Raw genomic sequence first — 15,028 nt, 5'->3', positions numbered from 1 at the left:
GATGAAAGCAGGTTCGATTCCCTGCTGAGTCACTCTGCAGAGTCTGCACGTTCTCCCCGTGTCTGTGTCTGTTTCCTCCGGGTGCTCCGGTTTCCTCCCACAGTCCAAAGACGTGCAGGTTAGGTGGATTGGCCATGATAAATTGCCCTTCCGTGACCAAAAAGGTTAGAAGGGGTTATTGGGTTACGGGAATAGGGTGGAAGTGAGTGTCTAAGTGGATCGGTGCAGACTCGATGGGCCGAATGGCCTCCTGCACTGTATGTTCTATGTTAAAACTTTTTCTGTATGTAAATGGCAGTGAAAAAGTTTGATAATTGATTGATGCTGTACAGCTGATACTAAACAGATGTTATTTATGCCTGGCCTATTGTCCAGGATGGCCCATGGTAATTATCTTTTCTTAATTTCAACTGTCTCAACTTTTTTTTCAAAAAAACATTGCTCACTTTCTCCTACCCTACTTTGTGCTGTTGGTCAGTGTAGCCTTGGAACTGTAGTCATGTGATTTGGAAAGAATAATTGACTGGAACTTAGAACATGATTTTGGCAAGGAGTCAAGCTATTGGCCATTGTCTTTTTGATTTAAACAAATTTGAGAAATGTGTAATGTTTTAGAACACCTTTCGCACTGATTTGATAAAAGAAACCGCAAAATGCTGCTGTGCAGGTGTTGAGAATGTTGATAGCTGATTGAGGGAAGCAGATGGCTTTAGTCAGTGGCATCAAGCCAAAAGAGCAGGTGCTGGTCATGTGACTGCTGGTTACCAGGGTAATCTTGTTGCTCTTGGCGTGCAGATGAAAGGAAAGGGGGCCCCAGTGTTCAGCTGTAGTATTGTATAATTTGTGGCAGTTAGAGCGGAAATAAATGCTGGAAATGGAGTTTCGTGGCAAGACAAGCTGATGGCAGTGTTTAGTAAATACGAAAGTAATTGGTGTGGAAATAGTGCTGAGAATTACATGAAGTGAGTTTTGGCTAAGTCAGAGATTGGTACATGGTTTAGCATGCCTTTTTGTCATTAAACTTTAGCACTTCATAAAAGTAAGAGAAATTGAGCTCCTTGGACATAGGTATTGTTTCTTACAGTTTTATTAAAAAAGCATGTTTTCCAAAGGACACAATCCATTCCAGGGATAGATCTCAATTTGGACCTGAGCTTTGTTTTATGATACCACCCATTATATTCTATTGAAGGTGATGTGTCCAATTAAAAGGAAAGAATGGTTCATCAATAGTATTTTTCCTTTGGGTTCCCATATTACTCAATATAGCTTGACTAGCGTGCCAAGACTATTATCTTTACAGTTAACTTCTAAAGTTGGATCACAGGAGATGCAAGCAGAGAGCTTAATTTGCATCAAAATATAGAGGGGTCATCTCCTTCAATGTGAATCAGCTTTATGATTCTCCAGTTGTAATACCCCAAAATTGCTGTTATAGTCTACAGTTAATAGCTCATCCTACTATGTAATTTGGTTACTTGATTTTAGTTTGAACATACCTATTGACATTTGAAAAAGGGAATATTAACCATGTGCCTTTTTGGACATTTTTTATTTTCAATTCCGAAGTAAAGCACAAATGTCCAAATCAATACTTTTGGGTGAATGGAATTAATTCTCTGAACAAGAAAACTCAAATCCATTAAGTGCAAGTTTCCAACTGATCCTGTTCAGTTTGCACATTATGAATTGTCCTCCATTTATTTAATCTACTTCAGAAAATGAAATAACCAATAAAAATTTCAAAATGTACTCAAACTCGACGACTTGGAGATCTGCAAACTGTTGCTTAATAGTGACGTGTTGCCTGCCACAAATTACATTACACAATCGAAACTGAATCAGATCCTCAATATTCAGGAGTGTCTAATTAGATTGACGCCTCATTTTTTGTGGCCACTCAATAGTCCAGCAGAACTGCATTTTAAGAACCCTACTCAGTTTAGTCTCTTATGGGGGCCTAGAAAATATTCAGAAGAATTAATTATAATTCTAGTAATTGTGGCATGGGCCACAGTACTTTTTAAAAAAAAAAAAAACTTTTTATTAGGGTTTTCACAAAATATCAACAAAATGAAAAAGGAACCCAATGGAATTAAATACAGAACGAAGTAAAACAACCCCCATGCCCCCCTCCCCCTATACATAAATAATAAATTAGCACCACGAATTAACACAAAGCAAATATATACACCCCCCTCAGATCCCCCAGGGTAAATAAACAAAAATAAGATAGACCCCCCCCCCCCCCCCCCCCCCCCTGGATTGCTGCTGCTGCTGACCATTGTCTACCGTTCTGCCGGGAACTCCAAGAACGGTTGCCACCACCTAAAGAACCCTTGTACCAATCTCCTTAAGGCGAATTTCACCCCCTCCAATTTAATAAACCCCGCCATATCGTTGATCCAGGATTCCATGCTTGGGGGCCTCGCATCCTTCCACTGAAGAAGGTTCCTTCGCCGGGTTACCAGGGACGCAAAGGCCAGAATACCGGCCTGTTTCGCCTCCTGCACTCCTGGCTCCCCTGCAACACCAAATATTGCGAGCCCCCATCCCGGCTTGACCCTGGATCCTACCACCCCGACACCGTCCTCGCTACGCCGCCCCCCCCCCCCCCGCGAGAGCACCCTGTCCTGTACTGCGTGGCAGCAGCCGTGGGAATTCCACCACTTGCCGCCTGGCAAATGCCCTTACCTGTAAATATCTAAAGGTGTTCCCCGGGGGAGCCCATGCTTCTCCTCCAGCTCACCCAGGCTCGCGAACTTCCCGTCCACAAACAGGTCCCCCAACCTTTTTATCCCTGCCCTGTGCCACCCCGAAAACCCTCCATCTATTCCCCCGTATTGGGTCCACACCGAGGCCCCACCTCTCTCCCCCCCCCCCCCCCCCCCCCCCGTGCCACCTCCACTGCCCCCAGATTTTGAGGGTAGCCGCCACTACCGGGCCATTGGTATACCTCATTGGAGGGAGCGGCAGCGGCGCCAGCGCCTCCAGACTCGTACCCTCACAAGACGCTGTCTCCAGCCTCTTCCATGCAGCCCCCTCCATCACCCACTTGCGCACCATTACCCAGTAGTACCCAGAGGTTGGGCAGTGCCAGCCCCCCCCCCCCCCCCCCCAAATCCCTACTCCGCCCCAGGAACACCCTTCTCACCCTCTGAGTCCCTCGCGCCCACACAAACCCCGTTATGCTCCTGTTGACGCACCTAAAGACGGCCTTCGGGATAAACATGGGGAGGCCCTGGAACAGGAACAAAAACGTTGGGAGCACCATCACCTTAACTGACTGCACCCTACCCGCCAGGGACAGCGGCAACGCGTCCCACCTCTTGAACTCCTCCTCGGTTTGCTCCACCAGCCTCGTGAAATTAAGTCTATGCAGGGCCCCCCAGCTCCTGGCCACCTGGAATCCCAAATACCTGAAGCTCCTCTCCGCCATTTTTAGGCCCAACAGGTCCACATATTTTGTGTAGAATTCGACCGGGAAACCATCCGGCCCCAGAGCCTTCCCCGCCTGCATGCTTCCTATCCCTTTGGTCAGCTCCTCCAGCCCAATGGCGGCCCCCAATCCCACCACCAGTCCCTCCTCCACCATCGGAAACCTCAATTGGTCCAAAAAACGGCCCATCCCTTCCTCCTCCAGTGGGGGCTCGGACCGATGCAATTCCTCATAAAAGTCCCTGAAGACCCCATTGATGCCAACCCCACTCAGCACCGCACTCCCTCCCCTATCCTTAACTCCCCCAATCTTCCTAGCTGCGTCCCGCTTCCGAAGCTGATGCTTGCCTTTTCCCCATACTCCTAAATCGCCCCCTGGGCCTTCCTCGACTGCACCTCTGCCTTCCTGGTGGTCAACAGGTCAAATTCGGCCTGGAGGCTACGCCTCTTCCTCAACTGTCCCTCCTCAGGCACCGCCGCATACCTCCTGTCTACCCTCACCATCTCCCCGACCAGCCTCTCCCTCTGCTCTCTCCTCTCCTTGTGGGCCCTAATGGAGATCAGCTCTTCCCTAACCACTGCCTTCAGCGCCTCCCATACCATCCCCACTCGGACCTCCCCGTTATCGTTGGCCTCCAGGTATCTCTCTATGCTTCCTCGGATCCGCTCACTCACTTCCTCGTCCGCCACCAGCCCCACCTCCAAGCGCCACAACTGGCGCTGGTCACTCTCCTCCCACAGCTCTAGGTCTACACAATGCGGGGCGTGATCCGAAATGGTTATCGCCGAGTACTCTGTATCTTCTACTCTCACGATCAGCGCCCTACTCATAATCAAAAAGTCGATCTGGGAATAAGCCTTATGAACATGCGAGAAGAATGAAAATTCCCTAGCCCCTGCCCTTGCAAATCTCCAAGGGTCCACCCCTCCCATCTGGTCCATAAACCCCCTCAGCACGTTAGCTGCCGCCGGCTTCCTACCCGTCCTAGACCTGGAGCGATCCAGTGCCGGATCCAACACTGTGTTAAAGTCTCTTCCCCCCCCCCCCCATTATCAGGCCCCCCACTTCCGGGATCCGACCCAACATGCGCCGCATAAAACCCGCATCGTCCCAGTTCGGGGTATACACATTGACCAGCACCACCCTCTACCCTTGCAGCTTACCACTTACCATTACGTACCTGCCACCATTGTCTGTCACAATGCTCGACGCCTCGAACGACACCCTCATTTCCCACCAAGATCGCCCCCCCCCCCCCCCCCCCCCCCCCCCGATTTTTGGCATCCAGCCCCGAATGAAAAACCTGACCTGCCCACCCCTTCCTCAATCTTAGCTGGTCTGCCACCTTCAGGTGTGTCTCCTGGAGCATGACCACATCCGCCTTCAGCCCCTTCAGGTGCGCGACCACCCGGGCCCGCTTGACCGGCCCGTTCAGTCCCCTTACATTCCAGGCTATCAGCCGGATCAGGGGGCTACCCGCCCCCCCCCCCCCCCCCCCTCCCCCGCCGACTAGCCATAACCCCTCCTTGGCCAGCCACGCGCCCGCACCCCACGCCCGGCCCGTTCCCCACGGCGGCAGACCCCCGTCCCAACCCCCTCTACTTGGCCCAGCTCCCCCTTGACCATAGCAGCAGCAACCCGGGACTCTTTTCCCCACCCCACACACACACACACACGCACACGCACACACACACCAAAGCTAGGACCCCTCCTAGCTGCTTTACTCCCCCCATTGCACTCCCGCAAGTCAGCTGACCCCGGCTACTCCCGCCTCTCCTTCGACTCCTCCCATTGTGGGACATACCCTCCTCCTCCATTACCCATCCACAGGCTCTCCGCCTCCCCCTTCCACCCCAAGCGTGGGAAACAACCCTCGCTTCCCCATCCCGGCCCCACCCCCTCCAGCTGCCCGGCCCCGCCATCTCTGACGCCGCTCCTTTTTCAGGCCCAGTCCCCTCACCCCCGACTCGGGCCTCCCCCTCCCCCGCGGGGCCCCATCCCCCCCTACCGTCCCATCCACCCCTACTCCATTTACCTACCCCCCTCCAAGGGCCCAGCCCGCCCTAACCACCCTCACCGAACCCAAAAGAAATAAGAGCAAAGAACCCCCCTCAAAATGTAACACCCCCACTGCAATCCTCGACCACCCATCCCAACCCACCGTTTGTGTCCAGCTTCTCGGCCTGGACAAAGGCCCACACCTCCTCCGGAGACTCAAAATAATGGTGCCGGTCCTTGTAGGTGACCCACAGTCGCGCCGGCTGCAGCATACCAAACTTTCCCCCCTGCCTGTGCAGCACCGCCTTCGCCCGATTGTACCCGGCCCTCTTCTTCGCCACCTCCGCACTCCAGTCCTGGTATATTCGAACCTCCGTGTTCTCCCACCTGCTGCTCCTCTCTTTCTTGGCCCACCTGAGCACGCACTCCCGATCACCGAACCGATGAAACCGCATCAGCACCGCGGCTCGTTAGCCTTGGGCCTCCTCGCCAGCACTCAATAGGCCCCTTCCAGCTCCAGGGGCCCCTGGAAGGACCCCGCTCCCATCAGCGAGTTTAACATGATGACCACAGGCCCCCACGTCCGACCCCTCCGGGAGGCCCAGAATCAGCAAATTCTTCTGCCTCGACCGATTCTCCATCTCCTCGAACCGTTCCTGCCATTTCTTGTGGAGCGCCTCGTACGCCTCCACCTTTACCGCAAGGCCCAAGATCTCGTCCTCTTTGTCGGAGATCCTTTGTCGGACCTTGTGGATCGCCACCCCCTGGGCCGTCTGGGTCTCCAGCAGCTTGTCGATAGAAGCCTTCATCGGCTCCAGCAGGTCCGCTTTGGCTTCCCTGAAGCAGCGCTGGATAACCTCCTGCTGCTCCTGCGCCCGCTGCATCCATGCTGCCTGGTCCCCACCCGCCGCCAATTGTCTCTTCTTCCCTTGCACCGTCTTTGGGTTTACCATCACTTTTTTAGTCGCCCCGCTCCTGGTCCAGGCCATACACTGTCGGGGAACTATTGCAATCTCCTTCCCACACCGGGAAAATGCAGTTGGGGGCCCTGAAAAGAGCCCAAAAGGCAGTTTTTAGCAGGAGCTGCTGAATGTGCGACTTGGCTCTGCATAGCCGCAACTAGATGTCAGCCACAGTACTTTTAACTGATTGACAAACGCCCAGAACTTTTTTTATGCAACAAATAGGATTTTTAAAAATTATTTCATGGGATGTGAGCCTCACTGGCAAGGTGGATAGGACATTAGTGAGCCAGGTGGGTTTTTGTCCAAAAATTGAGAGTTTCATAGTCACGATTACTGTGATATTACTTACATATTCATTAATCAAATTCCTCCAGATTCCATGGATGATTTGAATCCATGTCCCCAGAGCTTTAGTCTGGGTGTCAGATTACTAACCCAATGGCATTACCACTATGCCATCACCTACTCTTGGTTTGAACTACCTCTGTTAGATGGGTGGGAAATGATTCAGTTGTGGTTTTCAGAAGGAATTGGATAAATATTTGAAAGAGAATATATTACAGGGATATGGGGCGGGAGCGTGGAACTAGAATGGGAAAGAGCCAACACGGACTCAGTGGGTCTAATGGCTTCCTTCTGTGTTGTACTATGTAAGTATACCTGAATGTTTTTAAAATGACAAAATATAAGATTACTTGATCAGAGGCTACTGATTTTAACAGGAAAGAGTGTTTGTGAATATTTCAAAAAACAAGCCAATAGAACTGATGCTTTGTAAATCTAACTGGATTTATTTTAGAAGTATTTTTAACAGTGAGAACTCCGGGTTGCCTCTTGATCTATAAAGGTCATTAAACCCCGAGAAATTAAATGTATTAAAACTGAAATAAAATACCACAAACTCAATTCCTGGGCCGACAATATTTCTATTTTGAAGGAGCAATGATAATTCTTGAAATGCAAATTCAACTTCTGCTTCGATGGCAGGAATCGTTCATCTTCATGCATGACATAACTTTCTTATTCAGCTCTTTTATGTCCATTTGTGTCGATCGCCAAGCTTTTTGCACTTTGTTTATAAGATGACACTCCAAATTGCCTCCATTTAAATAGGTTGCTTTCTATTCCAGGAAAAAATGAATTTAAACTAGGAATAGAATTAAACATAAATTTTAGTTGTTGCTGTTGGGTTGTTCATTTTATTCATTTAAAAATTGCCTTTTTCTAGCAATGCGTGGCACTACATTCAAGGTGTGGTTTGCTTGGAAGTTAGAGCTGTCCTTCAGCGGTGGCTGGGATAGAGAAGGGTTGAGGTCAGGATCAGGTAAGGCGATACTGAGAAAAGAGGGAGAGCTTAGAGGCATTTCCACCAGGTAGACCGGAATAATGTGAGGGATACCAATTCATGGGCAAGTTGAAGGATTGTACAAATTCTGGCATCATTGTGGCCACAAATATGCACTAATGCTAGCTCTATTAAATTGATTCACATTGTTCAAATAGATGCAGTCCATACATATTGAGTGTATTCACCTCTTTGAAAGGAGAGTGCTTTCCATACACAAACTAACTAGAAAAGCAGCAATGAATGCTGTTCTTTGAAATTCTGATGACTGTGTTTCATCTCGCCATTTCCCTTTTCCTATCCATCACTTATCACTCATACGCTTGAGCTTTCCTCGCACTTAGCCATCTTTGTTACTCTCAGGTACATGTTGATTTTGTTGCCAGGCACGTTCTTTGTTTTGAATGGAGGAGGCAACAGATGCACAAACTGGCAACACGGCATGTTCTGGAATTTCCCTGTCTTTTGTGAGTTTACCTCTGCCATCCCAGTTGCCCGTCCTGCACTCTCACACCTGTAGCTCCTTCTTTTAATGGACCTGTTTCCAGAGTACTGTTACCCTCTGGTACATTGCATGAGTTGTCAGTTTTAGTGGCCGTTGAGGAGTATCATCAAGCTAGTCAAATGGTGCTTAAATAGTATGGCCACACCCAACCTTTGCAGCAGGAGGTGTTGGATAGCCACCTTCAATGGGAATGCCAGTGGAAGATTTAGAAGTCTAATTGTAGTCAAAAAATTGCTAAGGCCACTTTCAGCACACTCGGTTACTATGCTGGCCCGGTCAGTAGAGATCCGGAATTTTAAATGGGAATTTCTAGTTATTGTAGCTTCGTGCTGCACCCAAATAATGTTTTAGCTTACAAGGTTGTTGGGAAGCTCTCTTCATTTCTTGAAGAGGTTAACTTATGCAGAATAAAGTTCCATTAGTGCCGGTAGCCTATTTGCGGTCAAAATGCATGTCTCGGCAGGCTAGTTGACAGGGAAAGGGCTGTTGAGGGTTTGATAGAGGAGAGAAAAAGTGAAATGAGCAGTACTAGCCAAGCCCAAAGAATCTTGTGATCATCCTGGTCTCAAAGGTTTAATTCTACAATGGCTTGAATGTTTACCATCAACCATCGAGGGCACTTTGTGCTTGTTTGTTTGATGTCTTAGCTGTTGTCTTCAGAGATGAATAATGGGGACGGGGGCTTGGACTGTATGTGAAATTATACAGATTGAAAAAATGGTAGGCTACACCTATAGTGATTAATCTAACCTGGTTGAGGGTCTCAACTGTTCAATTAAGGAGGAGTAAAGTGGAAAGAACAGAAATGCAAGTAGGCTTCCAATTACCTTATTTCTCTAGTTGATTGTTCCTCTAGTAAATGCTTTGGATTTGTTTTTTTTATGGGACAAATACAATTTCAAAAGAAACCAATAGAATTTTAAAGTATTATTTGGAATATTATGGTTGTATTTGCTTACTGTTATACTGTATACTGATAGATGTTAATGTTTTGTAGCAACAAGAAAAATACACCAGAATCAACAGTTGGAAAGAAAAAAGGCAAAAGGAAACATGACTCTTCCCCTGAAAATTCAGATATGGACAAAACGCCACCTCCATCTCCACAGGAAGAGGATGAATTGGGAGTGCAGGTGATTGCAACCTCATTTGTACAAGTATAAATTAAAAAATTTTGTTGAGAACTGTGCATGTAGAATACATGATTGAATATTATGACGTTGATATATTTTTGAATTAAATGATTAGTGTTTTCAACTTCTGGTAAGTTAGTCTGGTAAAACATTTTCCAGCTAGAAGTGATGGGCTACTGTCGGTGGACTGTGGTAATAAATGAAAACCGTGATAAAATTGGTGTTATGAAGCAAATATTATAAAGAGAACAAAAGCAAAATAGTACTCATCCTGGAAAGCTGCAATAAACTGAAAATGCTGGAAATATTTCAATGGTCAGGCAATGTGTGGAAACAGATAAGTTAAAGTAAGATCATCAATGTGAAATGTTAATAGTTTTCTGCCTTCACACATGCTGCTTGAAATGCTGAATATTATCATTCCCAGCATGTTTTTATTTAAGGACATCATTACATTTGCCTATTTGAAATCACCTATTGTAAAAATGTTTTTTGTCCATATGTTCAAGCAATTGAGAAAACTGGAAAAAATTATAAAAATTTCCTCAAATTAACTAAAGCATGTTCCATTGGTTATAGTAGGCAGTAATATCCTTTTCCAATTTTCTTTTGAATTGTGCATGAATGAAATACGGGCAAATTTGCAATAAGTTAATTTCTGTCATGCAAATGAACCAGCACTACAAGTTTAACTTCACCACCAAACTTTTTTTTTCTAAATTTAGAGTACCCAATTCATTTTTTCCAATTAAGGGGCAATTTAGCATGTTCAATCCACCTACCTTGCACATCTTTGGGTTGTGGGGGCGAAACACACGCAAACACGGGGAGAATGTGCAAACTCCACACAGACAGTGACCCAGAGTCGGGATCGAACCTGGGACCTCGGCGCCATGAGGCTGCAGTGCTACCACTGTGCCACCGTGCTGCCCCTCAACACCAAACTTAAAAACTTTGCTTTGAGTGCACTTCAAAGGCTTGCTTTTTTTTCTTTTTAAAAACTATTCCGGCCATCCATCATCGGGTGGTCCCTTTTTTGAATTATCACACATGAGTTAAACCAGACAAATCAAATCAGCACACTGTAAAAAGCTTGCACTATATAGAGGCATACCTCATTTTTGTCCATCAAGTCACTTTCTTCTGTATACCGTGTACAGAGTGCTCCGTACCTGGGGAGGCAACCAACTAAAAATCAATCCCGTCGACCAGCATTGCTTTGGTTTGGTGGTTGGACTGTCCTCTGAGACAGAAGGTTGCAGGATGAAACCCCACTCCAGAACATCAACATGTAATTTAGTTTGACACTTCAATGTAATTTGAGGGAGTGCTACACTGCCATGTTTTGAATGAAATGTGAAGAAAAGTCTGAAGTGATTCATATTGGTAGGAAGAATGCAAAGAGACAATATCCTAAGTGGATGCAGGAGCAGGGGGACTAAGGCGTATATGTGCATAAATTGAAAGTCGCAAGTAAGAGTTGAGAGAGCAGTTAATGAAGCTTATGGCATCAGGGCTATATCAATAGGAGCATAGGGTACAAAAGCAAGGAGGTTATGTTAAACCTGTATAAAACACAGGTTCAGCCTCAAGCAGACTTGGGGGCGGGTGCAGAAAAACTGAAAGAGAATGGTTCCAAGGATGAAGAGCTTCAGTTCCAAGGAAGATTGGGGAAATTGGAATTGCTTTCCTTTGAGAAGTTTGAGATGAGATTTGATAGACTTATTCAAAAATGGGCTGGACAAAGTGGCCTGGCGAAATTGTTCCCATTGGTGGAAGAATGGACACCAGGGGCACAGATTTGATGTAATTGTCAAGAGAAGCAATGGCAACACGAGAGAAGATTTTTCACACTGGGAGCGGTTAAGATCTGGAATGCACTGCCTGAGAGTGTGTTTGAGGAAGGGTCAGGAGGCTTTCAAAAGGGAATTGGATCACTAGCTGAAAAGGAAAGATTTGTAGGGCTATGGAGAGAAAACAGGAGTGGCATTGGGTGAATTGCTCCTTCAGAGGGCCAACACACAACTAGCTGAATGTCCGACCTCTGTGCTATAAGTGTTCTGATTCTACATTAAAATACACCACTATCTGCCCGTTCAGGTGGATGGAAAAGGCTATATTTTTGGGGACTGCTGGAATGATCACACTCATTCATATTCCACACAGTACTGTTTTGGGACTGAACAATATTGTAAAAGGAGCTAAATGAAAAGGCGTTGCATCTGCTATCGTTGCACAGCGAAATTCAGAGATGTGGAAAAATAGGCAAGTGTATCGAGAGGAGAAATGCCTCGGAAAACAGAAGATGGGCTTGGTGGAGGAGATGTTTTCATTGCAGAAAATGATTTGAATAGAACAGAATGTGGCGACACATCCTGAGGGGAGCAAGAGGGATGGATGGCCAAAATGTGGGAAGCAAAGTGGATGTCATAAAAGATTCTGTTTAGCTACTCTTTGACACTTTTCACATACAACTGTATTAAGTATAATACCAATCATCATCTCATAGCATCATGTAACAAAACAGATATTCTAATGTAAGACAGTAATTTATATGTACTACTTCCAACCTCTGCTGATTCTAGCTTAGTCTGTTATACACGGAGAGACCAAATGGAGATTGGGTGAATGTTGAACACTGCTATTCTGTTTGCAGATCATCTGGGCATGTCCTCAACCATACACCGTCCTCGACCATACACATTAAATGTACAACTTGAGCTCTTGGCTTTCTCTTCCATTGTCTAATTGGTACAGAATGCTGGGAATAAACTTGTGGGAGCTGGGTTGCTGTTGAAATAAGGATCCTTTGCCTGAACAGATTTGAGAATGGGGCTTCACTCTGCTTTCTTCTTAGGTGCTGGTGAGGCTGCTTGCCAATTGCAGCATTTTGTGCATTTCATTGCCTTTCGTTCCAACGATTAATTGTTTGGACAATTTCCATCTGTTTTCTTCTTTGTCGTTTTTCCAGAGCCCTGTTTGTTTATCTTTCCTATTCTGCTTCCTCCCCCTGTCCTTTTGATCAGTTCCACTGGAAGACTTGCTTACCGTCCACTTCTAGCAAGTTTTACAGCACAAATCCGGATCCTTCCTGTCTAATTATCAATGCAGATTAAATCTATTTTTCTAGCATTCCATATATTTATCCTATTATCATCAAGACCATGTCCACTTGCACAACCAGGGAACCCTGCTATTTCGTTATTGCTGCACTTGCAAGTTGTTGACTCACTATGTAGCCTACAGGCAGTCCTCGGACTTGGAACTCGTTTGGTTCCGAAAAACAATGCAAGTCAAAATGTCGTAAGTGGGAACTGATTTTCCTATAGGAACTATGATATAAATGAGGGATTGGTTCCTGAATCTAAGACAACATGACTCATGGGACAGCCAGCAGGATTAAAAGCTCAACTCTTGCCCTGTCAAGCCACTGAGGTGACTGTTGATGCCTGCACGTCTCAGCACAAGTTCCTCGGTTAGTGTGGGGGATATAATGAAGCCATCAATCAGTGTTTAATCTTAAACTTCTGCGAGTCTGAGCTCATATTAAATACAACAAGTGTATAAATGCACTAAAATCACAACAGTTGTGCCAAACAAATTAACAGAATAAAACACCTGTTTCCAACCTAATAACGACGGTTCGACCTGTCCAACCATACAGGTGGGTGGTGCAGAACGTCAATGCACATGTATAAACATGCTGGCGCAGCGCCATAAAGCTGTAACCAATGTTATATAATCAAAATGGTGTGTCAATTTATAAACATAAGTGCCGTTCCTCATAACCCAAACATTGCGAAGTCAAGGACTGCCTTTACTACCTTCTGGTAAAGACAGAAAAAAGCTCAGTTCCATGGAAACCGTCGGGATATTCCTCTCCAACTCCTTAAAGCAATCAAGCAAATACTTGCAGACCATTGTTGCCCATGATTTGTCAAAAAATATGAATGATTAACAATTATCTTTCATAACTGGAGTAGTTCTCAGAACTTCTCAAATTTCCTTTTAAACGACTCCAGTGACCTCCTACTCACCAGCTACTGCAACATTTGAGTGATCACATGCTTCTAAAGTAAATACTTACTGGCAATGAATTCAACTCTGCTTACTGATTTTATAGGTGTGACTTCCTGTGCTGTCAACTCTATCCATTTCAAATAATCTAACCAAAATGTATTCTATTCCTACCTCCTAACAACTTCAGAAGTAACCCATCTAAAACAACGTTTCTCTGAAGTAAATAACCCTAATTCCAAGAGCTGTAGCAGATGGAGTAAATGGTACAGTTCCAGCATGAATAAAAAGTTGGTCCAGTGTCAGGAAACCGAGTTGTGGTAAACACTTGTTTTTCGTTGGAGCTAAGTATACAGAGGGGTCCCCCAGGGGTCAGTACTAAGACCACTGCCTTTCTTGATTTGTATTTATGACCTAGACCTGGAGTACAATGTTAAACTTTACAGAATATGACATAAACGTTGAAGTATTGCGAACTGGGACAGGGATGATAATAGACTTTGAGAGGACATAGATAGACAGGTGCAATGGGTAAGACACTTGACAGATGAAATGTAGAGTGGGAGTGTGATGCATTTTGGTAGGAAAAACGAGGGAAGGTAATATAAACTAAAAAGTGAAATTCGAAAGGGGTGCAGGAACAATGGGACCTGGGGTGTAATAGCTTAAATTATTTAAGCTGCCAAGTTGAGGAAGCAGTTAATAAAGCATGTGGGATGCTGGATTAGAGGCATAGAAGACAAAAATACAAGAAAGTAACAGCAAACATTTATAAAATATTGTCTCTGCCTCAACTGGAGCATTGCGCCCAATTTTGGGTACAGCACTTTTGGAAGGATGAGTGGATGTAGAAAAGGTTTACAAGAACAGTTCCAATGTTGAGGGATTTCAGTTATGTGGGTAGATTAGGATTTAAGAGCGGAGTAGGTTTTAAGAGCAGGGGTAGGCCATGGGGCCCTTCAAGCCTGCACTGCTATTCAGTAAGATCATGACTGATCTGGTTGTGGTTTCAACTTCATTTTGCCGCATACCTCCATAACACTGGACTCTGTTGTCTATCAAAAATCTGTCTGTCTCACTTCCAGTGGCGGCCATGGAGTGAGTGGTCGCACACGGAGGAACTCCAGCTCGAAGGTATGGATCTGATCCCTTTTTACCCACAAACGGGAGAATTGTGTCGGGCAAGTGCAGCTGAAGGTGTGGAGGAGAGGTTCCCCCACCAGGAGTGGCATATTGTGGTGGAGCAACAACTGGAAAGATGGCAGAGGGGGAAGGGTCGTCGCATGTTGGAAAACCCCAGATGGAGCAGTTGATGCCGTTTATTAGCGAGGAGCTCCGCCAACAAAGAAAGAAGAAGCAAGAAGACCGATAGAACGAGCGGTTGCTCCCCAGAAAGGCTCGATGGAGAGAGGCGAGTAGTGTTTGGAGGCGCAGGGGTCGCAGATCGGGAGATGGAGAGGATGACATCTGACCACAGTGATCGGGTGGTGGCATTGCAGGCAGAGGTGGGGCTCTTGGGGGACCTTTGCAAGTCGTTAAGAGTAAAGGTAGAGGAGCAGGAGCACAGATCTAGAAGGCAGAACCTGCACATCGTCAGCCTTCCTGAAAGTGTGGAAGGCACGAGTG

General features: G+C 46.1%; 1 protein-coding gene across 3 annotated transcripts in view; it reads left to right on the top strand.

Moving 5' to 3' along the window:
• The window catches only part of chd7 (chromodomain helicase DNA binding protein 7), a 378,323-nt gene that overhangs the window by 161,335 nt on the left and 201,960 nt on the right, over nt 1-15,028 (top strand). For all 3 annotated transcript variants that reach the window (XM_072467710.1, XM_072467709.1, XM_072467711.1), the window contains exon 4: nt 9,250-9,385. In XM_072467710.1, the coding sequence (XP_072323811.1) occupies nt 9,250-9,385 (136 nt within the window). The remainder of the gene's footprint in view (nt 1-9,249; nt 9,386-15,028) is intronic.

Source organism: Scyliorhinus torazame, chromosome 11 (assembly GCF_047496885.1).
Source record: "Scyliorhinus torazame isolate Kashiwa2021f chromosome 11, sScyTor2.1, whole genome shotgun sequence".
NCBI lineage: Eukaryota > Metazoa > Chordata > Chondrichthyes > Carcharhiniformes > Scyliorhinidae > Scyliorhinus > Scyliorhinus torazame.
The sequence above is the reverse complement of the archived record's forward strand: the minus strand, read 5'-3'. Positions and strand labels throughout refer to the sequence as shown.